General features: G+C 38.9%; 1 protein-coding gene across 1 annotated transcript; it reads right to left on the bottom strand.

The window, feature by feature from the left end:
- Window positions 1-1,052: 1,052 nt before the first annotated feature.
- Window positions 1,053-8,912, bottom strand: LOC140938692 (extracellular calcium-sensing receptor-like). Its single transcript, XM_073388192.1, has 2 exons — window positions 8,868-8,912; window positions 1,053-6,037 (listed from the first exon to the last, which is right to left on the bottom strand). The coding sequence occupies exon 2, from the start codon at window positions 6,008-6,010 to the stop codon at window positions 3,338-3,340; it is 2,673 nt and encodes an 890-aa protein (XP_073244293.1). The 5' UTR covers window positions 6,011-6,037; window positions 8,868-8,912; the 3' UTR covers window positions 1,053-3,337.
- Window positions 8,913-21,114: the final 12,202 nt, after the last annotated feature.

Raw genomic sequence — 21,114 nt, 5'->3', positions numbered from 1 at the left:
TTTTCGTTTTCCTCTGGATGGAACAATTCTTCGGCGGAAACTAGCCTGCGTGGCAGGCGTTTGAAAGGGAAGGGAAAGGGAGCTTTGTGAAAGGGAGTTTTAGGCGCGAGAGAACGCGAGGGGCGCGAGGGGCGAGGGGCGCGAGGGGCTCCCTCCTCCCTCGCGCGTGGTCTCGCGCCCTAATTCCCTTTCCCTTCCCTTTCGAACGTCTGCCACGCAGACTAGCGGAAACCGTGTATAAGAAATCTCTGACGCGCAGGGTAGTCCAATGAAGCCTACGAGCCAGACCTCTATCTGGATGTACAGGCACGAGTTTAGCTGAATCTCAAGCAAGCGGGCACTGATCAAAGCGACTGGCGCAGAAATTAGGGCCTCTCGCAAGAAAACATTAAATAAGCATCCTCCTTGGCTAAGAGAAAACTCCTCTGCGACATACGTTCAATTCATGTCACTATTCCGCTTAAGATATGTATTAAAAAGTCAAGCAACTAAATAACGCACACAGCCTAAAAAAGACAACAACTACTAATATAGATGGCGTAATGGGGGGGGGGGGGGGGGGCACAGCTCTGTGGCAGGTTATAGCTACTTAGGGTTATGCGCACAAAATAACACAAGCCTCACTTATCGCCCCACTACTGTGGGGTAGGACAAGAATATTGGCAGACCCTTTCTTATCTCCCGCACGGGCTGGATCGGACACGATTAAGGCAAAGGAATAAGATGGCAAGACACAAGCAAGGCCAAAAGCTTGAGGGAGGACTTAACCGCACCTCAAGGAGTGACCCGCCAAAACTTAAACGGTTACATAACACAACACAACTCCTCCAAAGGGAGGGGGGCGGGTAACAAAATTACTGTTGGTAACTGTTTGCTTTCGTTCAAGCTAGCCTGATAGTAATGGCCTAGAAAACATGGACCAATCCATGCGATGCTAAGATATATACGATGAAAAACATTGACAAAGTAGTAAGGTTCCAGCTATGAACAGCTTCCTGCGAAGCCAGTGAAGGAAAGAGAACAGCTTACCTGTGACTACACAGAAATAAATACTCAATCAACCACACGTACTTCTTCTGCTTCAAAATATCACTTTTACTTACACATTTTTGCAATTAACTTAGCAACCCACTACAAGGAATCCAAGACTTGGTTAGGTTTTACATTGACAAGGATGTAGGTCCAGTTTGAAAACGGTATTAAAGAGGTCGAATCTCGTGTTGTTTAACACCTCTAAAGTACTCTTTGGTAATATTACAATGTTAAAGCTCATGCTCCTAAATTCTTCAAAGGAAAATTTCATTGTTTATCCCTATATCTATAATAGAGACTCGGCTTTAGCATCCGATTTATCATAATTAATGGCAAATGGCAAACTAATCTGAGAATAACACCTGTCTTGTCGCAGGGGTATTTTGCAGAACGCCGAACAACGAATGTCTCTGAGTTTAGTGATTAGAGTTAGGAAATCGAGTGAATCAGGTTCCATTTAGGGTCATTCAGATATTTAAACAGACCTGAAACCTGATTCGAGTAGCATCCTAAACCTAACGACTAAACTTCAGAGTAATTCGACTTTCTGCATTCGCCGAATGCAGAGCACCGAATAGTCATTAGGGTTAAGAAACTGGGGGTCATTATACTGGGAAACGGACCTGAAACTTGATTCACTCCGTTTCCTAACCCTAATCACTAAATTTCAGATTCATTCGGCGGCGTTCCCGTTCGGCGTTCGGCGTTCGGCGTTCGGCGTTCTGTAAAATACCCCCGCAGGTCTCAAAAACACTCTTTGTACATATTACAATACTTTACAACCTGCTTATATCTGAAAATATTTCAACATTTTACAAGTGAAAGGCCAAGACAACCGCCAAAATACCGAACAGTTAATATTAATTCATAAAGACAAAACCGTGAAAAGCACTAACATTTAACCGTCAGCCGACAAAATTGGAAAAAAGTTACCGTCAACTGTCAAAGCTACCACCCCATTGACACCCTCCTGTGTTATTGTTCTTTTGTCTGTGACAAAAAGTGAAGGACATAAAGGCGCCGGTTGTTTCGACCAAGGATCTAAGAATCACAGCAGTAAGTAGCCTTCCATGCAGTTCCTGTATAGTTCCTGTATAGTTCAGTTCCGGTATATTTGGTGATGCCCAAAAGTGGTTTGAGTCGTACTTAGTATCGGTTAGGAAACAACAAATATTCATTAATTTGCAGCTGTCTAAGCCCTTTGATCTGGATTTTGGAGTTCCCCAAGGCAGTTGTCTGGGCCCGTTTCTTTTTCTCCTGTATGCTTCTGGACTGTTTTTAAGTATTGGCAAAGCATCTCCCTGAAGCACATGCGTATGTGGATGACTCGCAATTATATTTTTCTTTTAAACCCGACTCCTCTAACTCACAGAGGGAAGCTTTCAGAGTGATTGAGGAATGTATTGCAGACGTTCGCATTTGGATGATCTCCCATCGGCCATTAACTGATGACACGAAGACTGAAGTTTTTATCATCGGCTCTTACAAGGAGTTATCCAAGGTCTCCATTGAGTCAATTGCTGTCGGTACCTCTGTTATTAAACCTGTTGAGTGTGTCCGTAATCTGGGTGCATGGTTTGACAATCGTATGTCTATGGATTCTCATGTTGTCAAAGTTTGTATTACAGGTTTTCGTGGCCTACATAGCATCAGGCAAATAAGAAAGTTTTTTTCTGAAGAATCAACTAAGACTCTGGTTCACGCCTTTGTCACGTCGCATCTTGACTATTGCAGTTGTCTTCTACATGGCATACCTAAATATCAGTGTGACTGTTTACAGAAGATCCTTAATGCTGCTGCTCGTGTTATCCCGAAGTTTGACCATATCACTCCTATTTTAATTAAACTGCACTGGTTACCTGTCTATTCCAAAATTCAATTGAAGATTCTTTTACTTGCTTTCAAGGCGTTGGAAGCCAAGGCTCCTGTGTACATTAGAGATCTTCTGAAACCTAAAGCTGCGGGAGGTTATACTTTACGATCAGATCTATAATCAGAGACTGCCGCAAGTCCCGAAAACAAAGCGTAAACCCTTTGGAGATCGAGCTTTCGCCCATTCAGGTCCATCGTTATGGAATGCCCTACCTTAGGAACTAAGATTTATTTCAAATATTAACTGTTTTAAAAGGCTTCTTAAAACCTACTTGTTCGAGAAAGCTTTTAGAAATGAATGATTTGATTTTTTATTTATTTCTCTTTCAATGTTGCATTTTATTATTGTAAATTAGGTAGCGCTTTAGAATATTTATAGTTTAAGCGCTTTATAAACTTATTTATTATTATGTAATATTAAAGGGCTTGTTTTTTAATGTTTTTGGGATGTATTAGGACTTGAACCAGGGTTTGATTGAGGGGCAACACGCCCATTACGCACTACTGCAAACGATGCTGATAAAGAATATTTTGCAATTTCACTGCTTACTGCCTCGCGAGTGTTCTGCTCAGGGGTGAAAAAGATGACATAAATCTTCGGCCCAAACATACAGGCCAATAGGGCATAGGAACTCACTAGTGTTGTTATTCCTCCAATGACACCTACATACCAACCCTCCAAGCTAAATTCAACTGGATAATAAGCGACAGATGATAATAGCACGATGTACATTGTAAAACCAATGTATCTGGCTTCGTTGAAATTCTCTGGAATTTTTCGCCCTTTGAAAGCGTAATATATACAAGCCGTCGACAGGATTAGAAGGTTGGTTGCGATTATGATGAAGAGAGCTTTACCAGTCGCGGAACTGAAAGGTTTGCACACAACAAACAGGTAATGAGGCTGACGGACAATTTCCGTTTGTTTGGGTGGATCGAATGAGATCCAGCTGGCTATCAGTGTTAGTTGCACAGACAATAGGAAAAACAAATGTCGTCTTTCTCCTCTGAAAAGAAGGCTGAATCCCTTCTTTTTTGCCCGAGGCCTTGAGTTCATAACGTTTGCTAATGTACGTAACCTAAAGGCATTGAAGATTTTTCTTGACTTTAGTAAAAGGATTGACACGCACAATGTATATATGGTGTATCGCCAGACATTCAAAGTGCAGCACAGGGTGTTTGTAGGTGTAAAGAGATATAGAAAGGCCAGCACGAAAAAGAGCCCTACTGTAATTAACAATAGTATGCTCAGTTCTTTGTTTGAAGCCTTCACGATCGGTGAATTTCGATATTTCGCAAACACGACGAAGAAAAGGAAAGTCAAAACCACTCCCAAAACTGCTGTGCAGGTTACAGCTATTGAGGACGCACTGTCCCATTGTAAGTTGTTTAATGGGAGATCGATGCATTTAGTCCTGTTGTAGTTTGGTTTTTGTCTCTCAGGGCACTCTGAACAGTTAGAAGAAACACCATAGGAACTTATAGTCCCTGGAGGACACTTGACACAATCCCAACAACATGGCGATTTTGGAACTTTCCTTTCGCCGGGCGAACAATCTGTAGAACATACGGACAGAGGGATACCTTCATATCCACTTCCACTTTTCCAAGTTATGTTATTTACATTTATTTTCAGTCGGGGACCGTGGACCGTATTTTTAAGCCACCACCCAGCAAGAACATTCGAAGAGCCTTCCCCATCTCTCTTGAAGTTCAAAATGTTGTAGCATGCCTCTAAAGGATCGCCGTATTTGTCAAACTGTACAGTTCCGGTCAGTCCTTGAAAACTTACATTCTGCATATAAATGTGAAGATCGTCTCCTCTTACTTTTAAATTTTGAATTACGGGACATTTACCACCTTTGAGCAGTCCATGTGGCTCGCGACAGTGGTACATCTCATGCAAGACATGGGCGAAGGTATATACGGCATCGATGGTGTAGGCGATGTAAGGGCTGTTTGTTAAATGCGACCTGCTTTCTAAAGACGTCTCCAGTGTAACGTTCATAGATTCCCAGTATTCATCCCACCATGGATTGCTGCTTCCACTAAAGTTTCTCTTTTCTAAATTGGTCAAATAGATTTTAAACGGTTGGCTGGACTGAGCTTTGGGGAGAATACCAAATGACCCGTTTAAAATTTCTGCAAAATGGAGCTTCTGAAAATATGGATCACTTGGGGTTGCCCCATCTGCAAAGATCCAAGTTCTGTCCTTCACATTTTGTTTCACTGCTTCATCCAAAAAATCCTGCGCATACTCTCCATAAAGCCATATGAAAATAACCTTGACTTTCTCATTGCTCTTTAGGTCGTTCACAATCCTTTTGACCTGCTTACAATGGTCCACTCGAGGAACAAATCGAGTCAAGGCTATGCAAAAATAACCTCGCTCATAAGCTTCCCTTTCAATTCCCCATATTCCATAGCGGCCAAAAGAATCATCAAGGGCAATTGCACCCACGTAAGTCCAGTTAAAGAAGTATGCCATATCGGCTAACAGGCTTGCCCGCCACCTGTCAGAGGCAACCGTACGATAAAAGTGGGAGTACAAGGTGGAACTTAACTCCACACTTGTTGCCAGTGGACTGATGGATGGAATATGTGCGATGTCGAACAAGCTGGAAACCATGATGGCACTGGCTGAATCCATCGGCCCAATGACCCCTAATATTTCCTTTAATTGGTGCATATCGTTATGGTGCTCATTGGCGTCTGAACAGTTTTGAAGAGAAAAGCGACTATCAGTCTTTACTACGAGCTCGTACGCGGTTTTCACAGCTTTTGCAGGTCGAAGGCAGTAATCGTGGATATCGTACCCAAGGGTGACGTTCGGCAAGAGCGATTTATTTTTGTTGATGCTTTCAATGGCAAATATCATTGCCTCCGTGTATCCCAGGTTTGAAGCAAGAAGATCACCGCAGCCGTCGTTGTCGCCTTTGCTCTTGTGAAGATCAAAAAGTCCTCCTAACATGATATCGCCGTCTTTATAAGCGGACTCTACGTGCTGAAGGCCGTTGCAGTTTCCAAGGCAAGACAGCAACAACGTTAGCAGTGTGAAATGAAGAAACAAAGCTATCGCCATTTGCAAGTCAGCGATAATGTTCATCTCCTCGTGTCAGTGTTTTGAATTTTCCTGGAAGAGTTGTAACATTATGAAATTAATGTCTCATAAACATATAAACTGCTTATAATACGCAAAAGCTTTTTCTCTTGGAAGACATCGACGGTTGAGAATATCCAAGCCTTGTTCACTAAAAGAAGATAGATCATGTAACGACGAAAAGTGGAATTGCTACACAAACATAGCACGTATCAGTACAAAATTCAATTGCCATACTGAAAGGTGATTTTGTAGACAAACACAGACGAACAGGACGTGCCTATATTACCCAGTCCTCATTGTATGTACAGTGATTAAAACAAATACAACTATCAAGATAGAATCTGGCTTTGTCTTAAAATAAACAGTTGGCAGAGATGAAGGAAACGTATGTCAAAAGGACATAAAATTTCTCAGGCCCACACAAAATAACATGCACCATTCTCTGAGGTAGCTCTCTTCTTTGGTCATGTCTGATGGTCATTAATAGGTTTTTTGGATTCTGGATTTGTCTTATTTGAAGGCCGGGATTTCGGGATTTTAAAACAATAGATATGGGAGTGGGATTCGGGATTGAAAGTATGCCTCGGATTAGGGATGCCCAAAATAACCAGAATTAAAGAAAGGGGTTGAGCGAAAATTTGGGCCAAGACAACGAGATTGAAGAAACTTATTGGGGAACCTTGTGTATATCAAACATTTTTGCTGTACCAGGATGGGATGAATTATAATTTTCACTTTACATTATTCGACCAAGGCCGATAATCAGTCTCAAAAAACCTATATCGCTGAACGAACGACTCATCCTCGTGTATGTTCTTTTTTGTTTTGTGGGGCTATTTTCCATCCTCACTTTGTTTTGGGAATTCTCAAAGGTTTATCAGTTCGTGTTTATCTTGATTTTTTTCATAGCCTAAAAATTCGTTCATAGGGATAATCCTTGCCGTCCTTGCCTTACAGAAGTTGGCCCAATGTTAGTGCTACATTAATTGAGGAAGTTCAAGGCAACGCACGATTTTTCGTTTGTTATTATCTTGGTTTCAAAGCTACCGAAACGGATCTCCCTGAATGACCATTCTTGTTAAGTCACATGTTTCGTGGAGTCAGACTTATAAGTAGAGAAAAAATATAGTTGACGCAGTACATCGATTGTTTCTGCTTCCTCACATATAGGGCTTCTGAATTACAAATTTTGTGGTGTGTGTGGTACCATTTATAAAAAATAATTCTTCAGACAGACTTGTTCCAGCCAAGATTAATATTGTCTTAGCAAACCGACAAGTGCGCCTCTGTCCGTTAGAAAAGTCATTAAACTACCAATCACGGCGCTCCGTCAAATATGTAAAAAAAACATATGTCTAACACAAAAGTAAATGCGAAAACAAAGTTACTGTTTTTCATATTTCAGGTTCTTAAAGTCTAGAAAGGCGCCGTTGACAGGTTGACAGATTGGTTGAAGCAAGGACATCAGGAATGCCTACTATTGCTTTCGAAATCCTGGCAATTTTAGCTTTATTAATCACATTGGTTTAGTTTGCACGCGCAATTTTTGTCAAGCATCCACACTGGGATTCCAGGATTCGGGAATGAAAATTTTTGCTTGTGGAATCCGGAATCTGGGAACTTTTTTCCTGGGCTTTGGAATCCGGAACTTAGCTCAAGGAATCCGGGCTCCTGCTGACGATTGGAATCCGGAACCCATTTTACGCTGACAAGGAACCAAAAATTACCTCAAGTTACATGGGGCGAAGAAAGACGTTTTATTACAGTCTATGCAATATGAAGGTGATGTGCTCTTTTTTGTCAGTTTACGTCGCTCGTGAGCACTAGAATTCACGAACTGGTCGCAGCTTGGGATCACGCACAAGACAACATTGCCCTTCAAAGAACAGGTACTGGTTGAAAAAAAGATTAATTGATCAGCGGTTTCAGAGAAAAACTATGGCTTGGTTTGAGTTTCTCATTCTCGCTGGCTTCTGCCGCTTCTCCCCGCGAAGGCAAGTAATTTAGGCTGTTAAAACGCTTCATGGGATTGATGATTATAGGCTTATATCCTGAAAATCTGAAAGGCAAATTCTCTGACTCGTGTTTCTAGCTGAGTATCGAACCAGCGGATTTTCGTTTTCTGATTCATGCATGTATGGTGTAATGAGCTTGGAAAAACTTCATTTACTCAGTCTGGAATAACTTGAAACAAAATAATTAAATACGATAGAGCTAGTAATACTAAAAATTTTCTGATAGTAGACAAACAGACGAAAAATATTAAATTTAGCAGTACATTAACATCTATTATTTTTTAGTTTTGATAAGCGTGCTGCAAGAAAGTTAAAAGCAATCCAGTTGGTACTTTCGGATTTTAAATAACACAGAATAAACGATAAGTTTAAGGTCACGGGATTTATTTTTTGGAAACTTTATGCCAAACAAACGCAGTTAAGCTTAAAAGCATTTCTAATAACATCCATACAGCAGTCTGATCATGAGTCAAAAAAATCGCGCCGTTTTGAGGGCCCTTTTGAAGCCTTGTTTTTTCTTGGTTTTTCGTTGTTTGTTTGTTTGTTTGTTTGTTTCGAGCTGGCGGTGTTAGTAATAAATGGCTGATAACACTGAGGAAATCCTTGAATGAGACAAGACCTTCTTTTTACAACCAGAAGGACACAATGAGTATTTCTTAGACCACTCTTTCTATTTGAGCTCAGAAAATGTCTATAGGCTTACATGTTTTTAACCTGAAAAGGTAAAACTCAAAAAAACTATCCTACGTACTCAACTTAGTGCACCATGACGAAAATGACATAGGCAGGTGAACTAAAAACCGCTAATTTCAAACAAGACAAAAAGAATATAAAAATTCACTCACTCTGACGAGGGTCGAGCGCTCAAATCGTCAGCTTTAAATAACTGTGGCAACTCGTTTATCCTTTTAAAGACCAACGCACTGCTTTTATTCATAGCCATGGAAGAAAAAATCATGAAATACGTCAGACTTTCGAATCAGAAAAAAAGGGGACGTCATACTGAGTTCAACCAATTGTCAACTAAGCTCCTTTTTGTATGTTAAATTTTTTTGTTCTGTGAATTCATTTTCCATAAAATAGCAATTAGGAATGTCAATATGCTTTCTTTTGTCAACATTGCATCAAATCAACTATTTACTGTGTCAACGAATCTTAACTAAACCGAAAGGACGTCAGTTTTGATTCTTTGATTAGGTTGCCAGTTCACTTTAATCAAGTCTATCCCGACAATATTTCTCTACAAATACACTTCCCGCTTGTCCACCCAAAGCCTGTGTGTAATTAATGTCTTGGGTAATTTAAGGAGTGAATTCCGACCGTTCATTTTAACTAGAGAACATTTAGGACCAGCAAGAAAAAAATCAAGTATTTTTTGTGGTTAAATCGATATAAAAGGGAAAGGTTTTGACCAAATTTCTCATTGAATAAAATCTGAAATTATTCTTAGCGTGATATAAGATGATTTTTTTTTTGCAAAGGCTGAGCATTTAATGTGAACTTTCTCGCTGGCTTTTGCCGCTTCTCCCCGCGAAGGCAAGTAATTTAGGCTGTTAATTAACAATTCATGAATGAGGCTGAATATCTTATGAAGAATTATGGAGATCGAGGAGAGTGTTATCCGTCGAGGCCGTAGACCGAGGCGGATAACACCCTCCGAGATCTCCATAATTCTTCATATGATACGAAAAACTGAATTCAATAATTGTTTTATTATTCATTCAAAATAATTCCTAGTTTAAAAACATAGCTAAAACAAGCTTACCTGCATCGATGTTAATTTTTTAAGTACTAGAAAACGTTTTCCGTGTTTGCATAGCCTGATATAAACACGAGAGGGGTTGGGAGAATTCGAGACAGTTATGCAAACCCGAGACGAAGTCGAGGGTTTGCATAACTGTTGAGAATTCTCCTAACGCCTCGAGTGTTTATATCAGGCTATGCAAACACAGGGAAAAAGTTTTCTTTTGCTTTTATAAAATAACTTTCCCGAGAAAAAACGCAAAACTCTTTGTATGGCAATGATTAAAAGAGAAATTCTTACCAGTCGCAAAGTCTTGTCCACAAAGTCTTGCACGCATAATCAGTTCTTGTTTTGCAAAAAGATTCTTTTCAAAATACGTATTTTTCAGCTTAAAATGTCAGCTTAGGCGAAGAAAAATTGACACACCTTCTTTGTAACCATTTTCCAAGTTTCAGCCGACGAAAGTAAACTTGTGGAGTTTTGAACTCGAAAACTTTTTCAAATTCGTGCTTGCGTGATTCGCGCGCGAAAAGCAAAACATCTTGACGCCACAACCATGTTTACATACTCTCATGCAAACACTCCTCTCGGCCAGTCAGAACGCGCGTACTATCTTAGTTATTTTATAAATCTTGGATAGTTTACCTTTAGCTTTTTCCAGCTCCGCAAATATTCTCCAAATAGCAGATGTCGCCCTCTGAGTTGTCTTCTTGCTGTTTTTGCTATGTTTTTAGCCATTATTTCGCCTAGTTCCAGCTGAGTGAAGTGTCCGCCATTTTGGTTTTTACAACGAAAACAACTCAATCTCGTTCCCAGGTCTTCTCGGTTAACGGTGCATTAATAATAATAATAATAATAACTTTATTTATATAGCGCTCATATTCTGAGCTCATGGCGCTTTACAATGTAAAAAAGGGGAAAATGAAATAATTTACATATCAAATATTAAAAATCTATTTACAATCATTATATTACAGGTCTTAAAATCATAAAGTTTACAAAAACAATGACCCACTCTCTAAAAATTGCCTAAAAAGATATGTTTTCAATTCTTTCTTAAAACCAGTTAAAGACGGTGACTTACGCAAATCTAATGGTAGTGAATTCCACAGTTTAGGGGCACACACTGAAAAAGCCTTGTCCCCGTAAGTTTTCGTGATTGATCGAGGTTGGTCTAACAGCTGCTTAGATGCGGACCGCAAGACCCTGGAATGCGATTGATAACTCAGTCTGTCCGCCAGATAGCTAGGGGAAAGGTTGGTAAGTGATTTGAAAACTAGCAAAAGAATTTCAAAAACAATACCATAACTAACCGGAAGCCAGTGAAGGTCAAATACGACAGGCGTAATGTGATCAAATTAAGGCTGCATTTTTGACGTCATTTCCTCGTTAAACACAAAATTCTTCCAAATTTGGTCATCAGTAACTGGTTATGGTGAATTATGCGTGTGCTTTTAGCCAATCAGAATTGGGGAAATATTTTGAATGAATAATAAAACACTTTATGGGATTGATGATTATAGGCTTATATCCTGAAAATCTGAAAGGCAAATTCTCTGACTCGTGTTTCTAGCTGAGTATCGAACCAGCGGATTTTCGTTTTCTGATTCATGCATGTATGGTGTAATGAGCTTGGAAAAACTTCATTTACTCAGTCTGGAATAACTTGAAACAAAATAATTAAATACGATAGATCTAGGAATACTAAAAATTTTCTGATAGTAGACAAACTGACGACAAATATTAAATCTAGCAGTACACTGAAGTCTATTATTTCAGTTTTAGTTTTGACTGTTTTTATTCATAGCGACGGAACGAAAAATCATGAAATACGTCAGACGTTCGAATCAGAAAAAAGGGGACGTCATACTGAGTTCAACCAATTGACAAATAAGCTCCTTTTTGTGTGTTAAATTTTTTTGTCCTGTGAATTCATTTTCCATAAAATAGCAATTAGGAATGTCAATATGCTTTCTTTTGTGAACATTGCATCAAATCAACTATTTACTGTGTCAACTAACTAAACCGAAAGGGCGTCAGTTTTGATTCTTTGATTAGGTTGCCAGTTCACTTTAGGGGCCGACCATTTAACTCTTGAGGCGAGGGGTGGGTGATTTTTGATCATCAAGAATTTTTTTTTCCACCAATTTGGTGGGCAGGATATCTTTTCACCTTTTTTCCCATAAGCTTTCTATTACATTTGTGCTGCGTGCAACTTTTTTTCTTCCGACAAGCACTTGCAGGAAATTTGTTTTTTCAAAATCACCCACCCCCACCCGCCCCCCCCCCCCCCCCCCCACCTCAGGAGTTAAATGGTCGGCCCCTTAATCAAGTCTATCCCGACAATATTTCCCACTTCCCGCTTGTCCACCCAAAGCGTGTGTAATGTCTTGGGTAATTTAAGGAGTGAATTCCTGACCGTTCATTTTAGCTAGAGAACATTGAGGACCAGCGAGAAAAAAATCAAGTATTTTTTGTGGTTAAATCGATACAAAAGGGAAAGATTTTGACCAAATTTCTCATAGAATAATATCTGAAATTATTCTTAGGGTGATATAAATGATTTTTTTTTTTCCAAAGGCTGAACATTTAATGTGAATTTTCGTTCTCAGTGCGAGGTTTGCGATCTTCGTAAACAAACAAAGAAACCTTAAAAAGATGTGACAATTCTTGAATACTATTAACATGTATTGTTTGGATAAGAATATGTCTGTCCTTGGGTAAGGCTAGCGCTTACACGGTATTTGTGCTTATAAACCTCATACACTCTCAATATTAATGACATAGCTTTCAGTTTTTACAATCTGACACTGCGAAACTGAAAACAAACGTTGCATTTTGGTTTCAAAACACTTACCAAGTAGGAAGAACAAATCAAACCCTCAAGGATGATGAACGCTCTCCGATCGCTCCGATCGCAAATATTTCTTAATTTAATAAACAGTACTGACTTTTCCTCTAACCGCTCCTGTGACGACAACAGGTATTTAAAACCAATTAAAATAATTAGAGTAAACATAATAATCAAAACTGTCAAACACGATACGCACCATTTGAAATAACGGAGCAACAAATTTCTTTTTCTATACAGCTGTAAGAATATATTATTGTGATTTTTGCAGTTTCTAGTTTTCTTTGTAAATTTCAGTTTTCTAACCGTGACGATGTCATCTTCTACAGTAAATATGACGTGTTGTCAGCAGTCGAAGAGCAGAAAATTAATAAAACAGTAAATTATCACGGAAATGCAGGACGGGCATAATGTACTAGTACTTGCGTCCAACAGGGAGGTATCTCCGTAATGAAAATTGCACCAATTGCTATGTTCAATATCATGCTGAGACTTCCTTCCATGGATTCAATCTCTTTACACGGCTATTTGTGTACAAGAATAAGACAAGTACTTTTTACTGGTTCTATTTGGATTCATGTGGTGACCAAAATGGATGAATGATAATGATTAATGAGAATGAGAATGAGAATTACTTTGAAGAAAATAAAATGAAAAATTTGCAAGAAAAGTGGGAATGAAAATATTAGAAATTACGAAAATACAAAAGGCATCTTTTCGATATCTTTAACTCTGAAAATGGCCTTACGGCAAATTACCAAATTTTATTACTTTTTCTGAAAATTATCCCGGGAGTGCTTCCTTATGTCAATAATGTACCTTTGCTGATTGGCGTTTCAATAAAAACCGTTTTCAAAGGGATTTGTCTTCGCAACTAGAAGAAAAGGACACAACGTGATTTTGGAGCCCGTTTAAGTTCGTCTTGATTTTTATCAGTATTTAGTATATACTAAAGCAGTGGATAGTGTTTTTCGCGCGCTCTGATTGGCTATTCAAACTCCGGATATCGCAGTGTTATTCACTGATTCACCCTCCAGCTCCTCCACGCGAGCGACGCTAAACTCGTCTAAGTTAGGAGCAAAATGGCCTCCCGGTTTGCTGTCATAACACTGACAAAAAAAATTCACATATAATCAAACAAGCTGTTCCCGAAATACACGAATTCAGTTTGGAAGTTTTAACAGTTGAAGCTTTGTCTGTTTGAGTTGAAAAATATTTTTGTTAGTTGACATGTTCATAAATAAGCTTAAAACTAAATTTAATAGGTTTTTTACAGAATGATTCCAAATATAAAAAGAATCCACAACTCCTTTTGAAGAAATTTCCCCCCAAGAGCTAGACAAATGTCTTCAAAAGTTTTATTTGTCGGCAAGAAAACGCGACGGCCGTTCGGTCATTACGGTCATTATGCGCCAAAACTGTAATCGGTGGCATCAGTAAATGATTTGAAAATCATCATTTTTGTGCCCAATTATCTCACTGTTTTAGTATATGCTAAAACAATTATTCACCTCAGTGTCGGTGGCCAGTTGTGGCACCTCCACCTCGGTAAAAATTGTTGTATAATTTTTGCCTAAGAAAACAAACACTATAATGAAAACACTATAATTGAAGATTGCAGGCGATTATCCTAGTATATTCTTAGAAAAAACATTTCTCGCTTCTTTGTTGCAGATATAACCTACTGTTGACAGTTAACAATCAGTTAATCAATCTTTTCGGGCGAGTTCCCTCACCAGTTCCAGTGCCGGATCCAAATCCTGAGATAAGGGGGAGGGCGGTCTTGAAAAAATTTTTTTCGGCCCTTCGGGCCTCAGTTTGGTCTAAAAATAAGGGGGGGGCCTCCCCTGGATCCGCCACTGTTAAAAGTAGTCAAAGAAGTAAAAGCCTCGTCTATTTGCTGAGGAAGAACCTGGTTTTATCATTTCTCGTTTTTAGTTCGATCGAAAAATAAATGATATGAAAACTGCCTGTTTAATTCACACATGATAACATGCATTTATTTTTGCCTCATATTTACTGTTAAGACTGTAAATTCCTTAATGACAGGCAGCTTCGCCCCTGCTCTGCCCTGCTTCCTGTGTTTACCTGCTAAATTGTGCACTTTATGATCGTATTGCTAACGATAGCATTCAACACACACCTGAAAATGGTAGTTAAGCAAGTATTTTCACATATCTTTTCAATCGATTTCTCACCGTAGCTACATGACAGGTTCACCCATCTCTCGTGCAGTTTTTGGCTTTACTTTGATGTCACCATGTATACAGCTATTTCTAGAAAGGTTGTGGGAAAACATGTGCACACGACAATCCCGAAAGGTAATACGTGATATGATCAATACACTGTTCCTGACACTGTAGATGTCGAACCTACTTTTGTTGCTTTCCTTTAGCACTCGCAAACACACGTCTGTGGCCTCTCGTGCCTTCCTTTCAAATTTCTTTGAAAAACATTGAACTCAAGACTACCCACATATCTTTCGGGATTGTCGCATGCACTTTTTCTGACAACCTTTCTCGAAATAGCTTAATATCTAACGCGTACTGTGATATAAACCCGATTTTCTTTTTCATTTTTAGCAGTAATTACCGTCAAGCTCAAAAAAAACTCTTTTTTGTGTGTGTTCGATCGAAAAGTAAATGTTATAAAAACTGCATGTTTTATGCACACTTGATGAATATGCATTTATTTTTACCTCATATTTACCTGCTAAGCTTGGGCTTAATTGCTTAAGGCAGCTGCGCTCGAGTTAAGCTGCGAAATTTTGCACCCAGCTATGATCGTATTGCCGAAGATAACATTTCACACACCTTTTTAGTAAACTTGGCATTAAGCACGTATTTTCAACTATATTTTGAACAGTCTTAGAGCTACTTCAAACAGTTTACAGGGAAAAGACAGAACTACAACTGGTGATAAATTGATAGTATTGACATTGGTAAAAAACTTTCCCGCGCTCTGGATCGCAGGAGTATGATTAATGTTCCTCAACAGCAGAAAATTTCCTCCTGGCCGGAGAGCCACATTTATAGATGCTTAGTTACTCTATTCCTTGATGTTGTATTTTTACTATTTATTTAACAAAAATTCCCTGGACATACGTTTTGAAAAATTTATAACAATAAAATAATAATAATAATAATAATAATAATAATAATAATAATAATAATAATAACTTATAGATATTTTATCAGGATTCAATGTTAAATATCACAAAGATTCATTGATTAGTTGTTTAGATTTACACTGCAACTTCAACGACTAAAACAGTGATCAAAAGAAACCTTTTCCTGACATGAATTCGTTGTAATGAAACATAACCGAACATTATGGCGCGACATAATGTAATTTATATCGAGGCGTGGTGCGCACGTGATATTCCGCTCGGGTTGGCTTGTACCAGGCACGGATTCGATACTAGCATTAGTTTGGCCAATCAGGTTTAAGAAGGTCACATGCCTAGTATATGAAAGACAGTTCCAGCAAGATATTTTTCCTTCCTCCTCTCGCCATCAGATTGAACAGATCCCGAGAAAAACTTTTTCCCGCCTCCTCCCCATTTCCCCACCTCCCAGCGATTTATCACGTTTGATCCATCCTGTCGGTTCGATAGTATCACTTTCTAAGGCTGGCAGTATTTTGTCGCCCCATTTGTAAACAAGACATCATATACGAAAATGTTTACTGCTGTGTTTGAGTTTTGCTAATTGTTCGATTAAAACTAGCCACAATCGTGGCCAAATTTATTCCACCAAAGTGGTTTCTTATTGCTACTTCCGGGGAATTAGCTCTTAAGTGGTTTCTCAACAAAGCTCGCCCCTTTTAAGTGGGTCACTTTAGGTCATATTTGACATGAAAACACGGCTCGATATAAATTATTTCCTATCGGGGTGAATACATGACGCTTCCGCCGGAATCGATCTAACAATAACTTTCGTCGTGATCTGAATTTTAAGGAAATAACTTATCTATCCTCCTTATTTATGGCGTTTTTACTTAGTGTTCTAGTTTTTCTTTGTTGTTGATCGAATTTTTTGTAGTTGATGATTTTTAAACGAAACAAAGATATACGAATAATAAGAATGGTGTGGAAAATCTCCTAGAGTTCTTACTAAGCGTATATGTTAAGATTGACCACAGGTAGCCCAAGCTCGAAATATGAGCATCGGCGAGAATCGGCATTGTTGTGTAACATTCAAAATACAAGGATTTGTATGGGGAAAAAACCTACCGTTTCTGTAACCTACCAAAATGAAAGGATTTTAATTAAAAAAACTGCTTACCTTACTTAAAATGTGTGTTACGTCTCTCCTGTGTGGTCCACGGGTCGATATATGGCCGTTTTATGTAAACAGTTTTCTCTCTATATAAAGGTTTACCAAGGCTGGGCACTCCAGCGAAGCGGCTCGACTGATCCACCGAAGGAAAACGGCGGTAAATTTGCTCCAACCGCTCCAATCGCCTCCAAATTCTGCCTCGATAACACACAATAGTTCTTCTTTCCATTCGTTATCTTGCTTCAAGACTCCGTTGCACCGAGAGCGAATCAAAGGCTGCAAATCTCTGCATTCTTTTCCGTCTGAAGCCATCGACAGAGGCTCGGCCTGAACTCCGCGTTACCGTTGACAGATAGCGACACGGCCTGAGACTCAGATTACTCACACTCGGGGTGGGAGACAGTCTCTTGCTTCCGTTGTTTTCCTGTTGTGTCAACGGGTGCAAGAGTCTGGGTTGGTTGCAGAGATTTGCGACCTTTGATTCACTCTCGGTGAAAGGAGTCTTGAAGCAAGATAACGAATGGAAAGAAGAACTATCGTGTGTTACCTAGGCGGAATTTGGAGGCGATTGGAGCAGTTGGAGCGAATATCCGGCCGTTTTCCTTCGGTGAATCAGTCGAGCTGCTTCGCTGGAGTGCCCAACCTTGGTAAACCTTTATATAGAGAGAAAACCGTTTACATAAAAACCCATAAAACGGCCATAAATCGGCCCGTGGACAACACAGGAGAGACGTAACACACATTTTAAGTAAGGTGAGCTGTTTTTTATTGAAATCCTTTCATTTTTGTAGGTTACAGAAACGGTAAGTTTTTCTCCCATACAAATCCTTATATTTTTTTTTTTTTTTTTTTTTTTTTTTTTTTTTTTTCCTGTCTAAACTTGCTTTACTTAACCCAATAATTACAATATTGAACACTGCTTACACTGCTTACATTATTTACAACATTCATACCATACTTACAATACTGACAATACTTATTGCTTACATTGCTAACAATACTACTGTTTTCAAACATTATTACATTTCGTATGCTTCAAGTACACAGTTGCATCGGAAGAAACTTATTTAAGGATAGTTGGCGTTATTGAGGCAGGATAAGCTACGGATGAAAGACATAGAGAATATCAGGGGGCGTTGGGAATAGCGCCATGGTAGAAACGATAGTTTCTACGTGATGTCGTGTAGGAATGACCATTGTTTGGGCAGAACATTGTTTGCTTCTGCTTGTGCTTGTATGTTGTAAATTGTCTTTAGGTGTTTGAGAAATCCTTGCAATAGAGGTATAGCTTCTTTTGTTTTGCAGAGCCAGATATAGTGCCTGGCAATAAGAAAACAAAAGTTGATCTGGCGTTGAAGTTTAGAAGAGTCTGATCTCAGGCCTAGTGAAACAGTCATGTCTGCAGAGTAACTATCGGGAATAATTTGGCAAAGTTTTAATCGCGTTATGATGCTCTCCCAGAAGAGCGCCGTTTTGGGGCAGGACCAGAAAAGGTGTACGAGTTTTTCTGGTTCTTTTTTACAAAAGGAGCAGTTGGAGTTTTCTTTTACTCTTATCTTAGTTAAGAAAGCGTTTGTTGGTATTCTTCTGTGCAGCAATTTAAATTGAAATTCCCTGAGTTTTATGCTTTTTGTGATTTTATGAGCTAGCTGGTAGGTCGCACCCCACGTTATTTCGTTTTGACCTAAGTTGCAGTCTTGATTCCATTTTTGCTGGCTTGTAGTAGGGGGGGCACTTTTCTTTGTAATTAATTTGTCATACACCAACTTGCTTGCTTTTTGGGCTTTCATTAGTTTTGTCGAAAAGCTTTCGTAACTATTACCTTCGTTTGTGTGGTCACCTTGGTTGAATGTGTTGCATAGCTTTTTAAGAGCAGAAATTATTCCACAGTATGCCAAGGGTTGGACCTTGATGTCGTATTTGTTTAAAAGTTCTGGTGGAGTGAGGAATTTTCCTTCTCTGTTCCTTAAGTGCTTAACTTTTGTGATGCCTTTACGATACCATTCTTTAAAGAAAATAGGGCTGTCGTTAATCCTTACAAGTGAGTTGTACCATATGCCTTGTTCTGAAAGCTGGCTCTCTGATGTTATCCTCTCTTCAAAATTGATTTCTGACCAGATTAGGAGAATTTCCTTTAAGAAACTGTCTTGCGTTTTGAAGATATTAGCTATGTCTATCTTATTAAGGTTGCTTGTGAACGGTAGGGTACACTCAAACTTTTTCAGTTCAAGATCTAGAAAAAGTTTCCATTTACCCTGATTATCTGTATCCAGGTACTTTTTTATCCAAGTGGTTTTTAGCGCTTTATTGAAAGATAGTATGTCAATCATTTTGAGGCCACCTGCTGGGTAATTGTTAATCATAATATCTCGCTTTATTTTATCGCCCTTTCCGTTCCAAAGGAACAAGTAAAAGAGCTTGTTAATCTCGCTAATTATTTTTTTGTTTGTGCACAAGGGTGCCAAGACGTACACAATTTGAGAAGCTACTAAGCTTTTCAGAACAGTGATCTTCCCACTTAAGGTTAATCTACGGTATTTCCAGTTGCTTAGAATATTGTTAATTTTTTCCAGTTTTTCCTTATAATTTAGAAGTACAGTGTTTTCAGGGTCTGTCGTAAACCAAACGCCTAAAGATTTTACTTTGTTTGTTTGCCATCTGAAATTTCTTTCTGGAAGAAGAATTTCTGTTTTTCCACTATATGTTCCGATCCAAATTGCTTCTGTTTTTTTACTGTTGAGTTTGAGACCCGAGGCTTCTCCAAAATCGTCAAGTGTGTTGAGAGCAGCTGAGAGCGACGTTTGTGAACCATTCAATATTAAGGTTGTATCGTCTGCGTATTGACTTATTTTAATTTCCTCTTGGTTAACGTGTATTCCTCTGATATTGCTGTTTCTTTTAAAAGCCTTGGCTAAGACTTCGACTGAAAGAACAAATAGATATGGAGACAACGGGCACCCCTGCCTGACCCCTCTTTCAATTTTAAAGAAATTGCTTGTCCAGCCGTTGTTTAAGAAGCAGCTCTCTATGTTGCTGTAAAGGCATTTGACCCAGTTTACAACACTTGGGCCGAAACCGAAGTATTGAAGAGAATTTATGATAAAAGGCCATTCAATCGTGTCAAACGCCTTTTCGAAATCAAGAAATAATAATAGCCCTGGGATATTTTTTTCTTTGGTAAAACGAATAACATAGTCTATTAATCGTATGTTCTCGCCAATAAACCTGCCTTTCATAAAGCCAGTTTGATCACAGCTGATGAGATCGGGAAGAACCTTTTTCAGCCTGTTAGCTACAGCCTTTGCTGCAATTTTGTAGTCGCAGTTGAGAAGAGTAAGCGGTCTCCAGTTTTTAATGAAATACGGCTCAGCGTCTTTCTTGGGAATGAGTTTGATTACTCCTCTTCTTTGTGTGATGGAAAGCTGACTCGTTTCGTGCGCATAATTAAGAGCATTAATCAATAAGTTTGATATGTTTGTCCAAAATACTCTATAAAATTCTGAAGGTAGCCCATCAGATCCAGGGGTTTTTCCCTGTTCCATGGTTTTCAGGGCTGCAAGGCATTCCCTTTCAGTTAGCAGGCCTTCACAGTTGTTCCGTTGTTCGTCATTCAGGACGGTGTCGTTTTCGTGTTTAAAAAAATCATATGTGTCAATTAAATTGTGTATATTTCTGTTGGATGTATATAGATTCATAAAAAAAGATTCCCCTTCTGCTAATATTTCCTGATCCGAAGTAATAAAGTTATTTTCGTCCACTTTAAGTTGGCTTATAATGCCTTGCTTATAGTGTCTCTTTTCTAGGTTGAGGAAATATTTCGTATTTTTTTCTCCTTCATTATGCCATTTAATTTTAGCTCTCAATATGGAACCTTTCGTACGAGTCTCAATAATTCTTTCTAACTCACTCTTTAGATCATTCAGTTGTTCTGCAAGTTCAGAATTTTCTGTTACGCTAGAGTCTCCGTTCTCCATTTTCGATTCTAGTTTGGAAATTGCATGCTCTAGTTCTGCCTCACGGCCCTTTGTTTTCTTAGTTTTATTCATTGCGTATTTGAGCGATTTTTCCCGTATTTTAAGCTTAATCATGTCCCACAATAGAGCAGAGTTTACCATGTCATCATTTTCATATTCGTCTTGAACTTCCTTAATCGTTGTCTTAATAAGATTAACATAAGCAGTTTCGGTTAAAAGAGAGGTATTTAATTTCCAAAGGCC

The sequence above is a fragment of the Porites lutea genome, chromosome 5, assembly GCF_958299795.1.
Source record: "Porites lutea chromosome 5, jaPorLute2.1, whole genome shotgun sequence".
Taxonomy (NCBI): Eukaryota; Metazoa; Cnidaria; class Anthozoa; order Scleractinia; family Poritidae; genus Porites; species Porites lutea.
Note: the sequence above shows the minus strand (reverse complement) of the source record. Positions and strands in the feature narration are given on the sequence as shown.

What these genes read in the sequence shown, in the direction of transcription:
- LOC140938692 (XM_073388192.1), bottom strand. Translation starts at nt 6,010, where the DNA reads ATGAACATTATCGCTGACTTGCAAATGGCGATAGCTTTGTTTCTTCAT.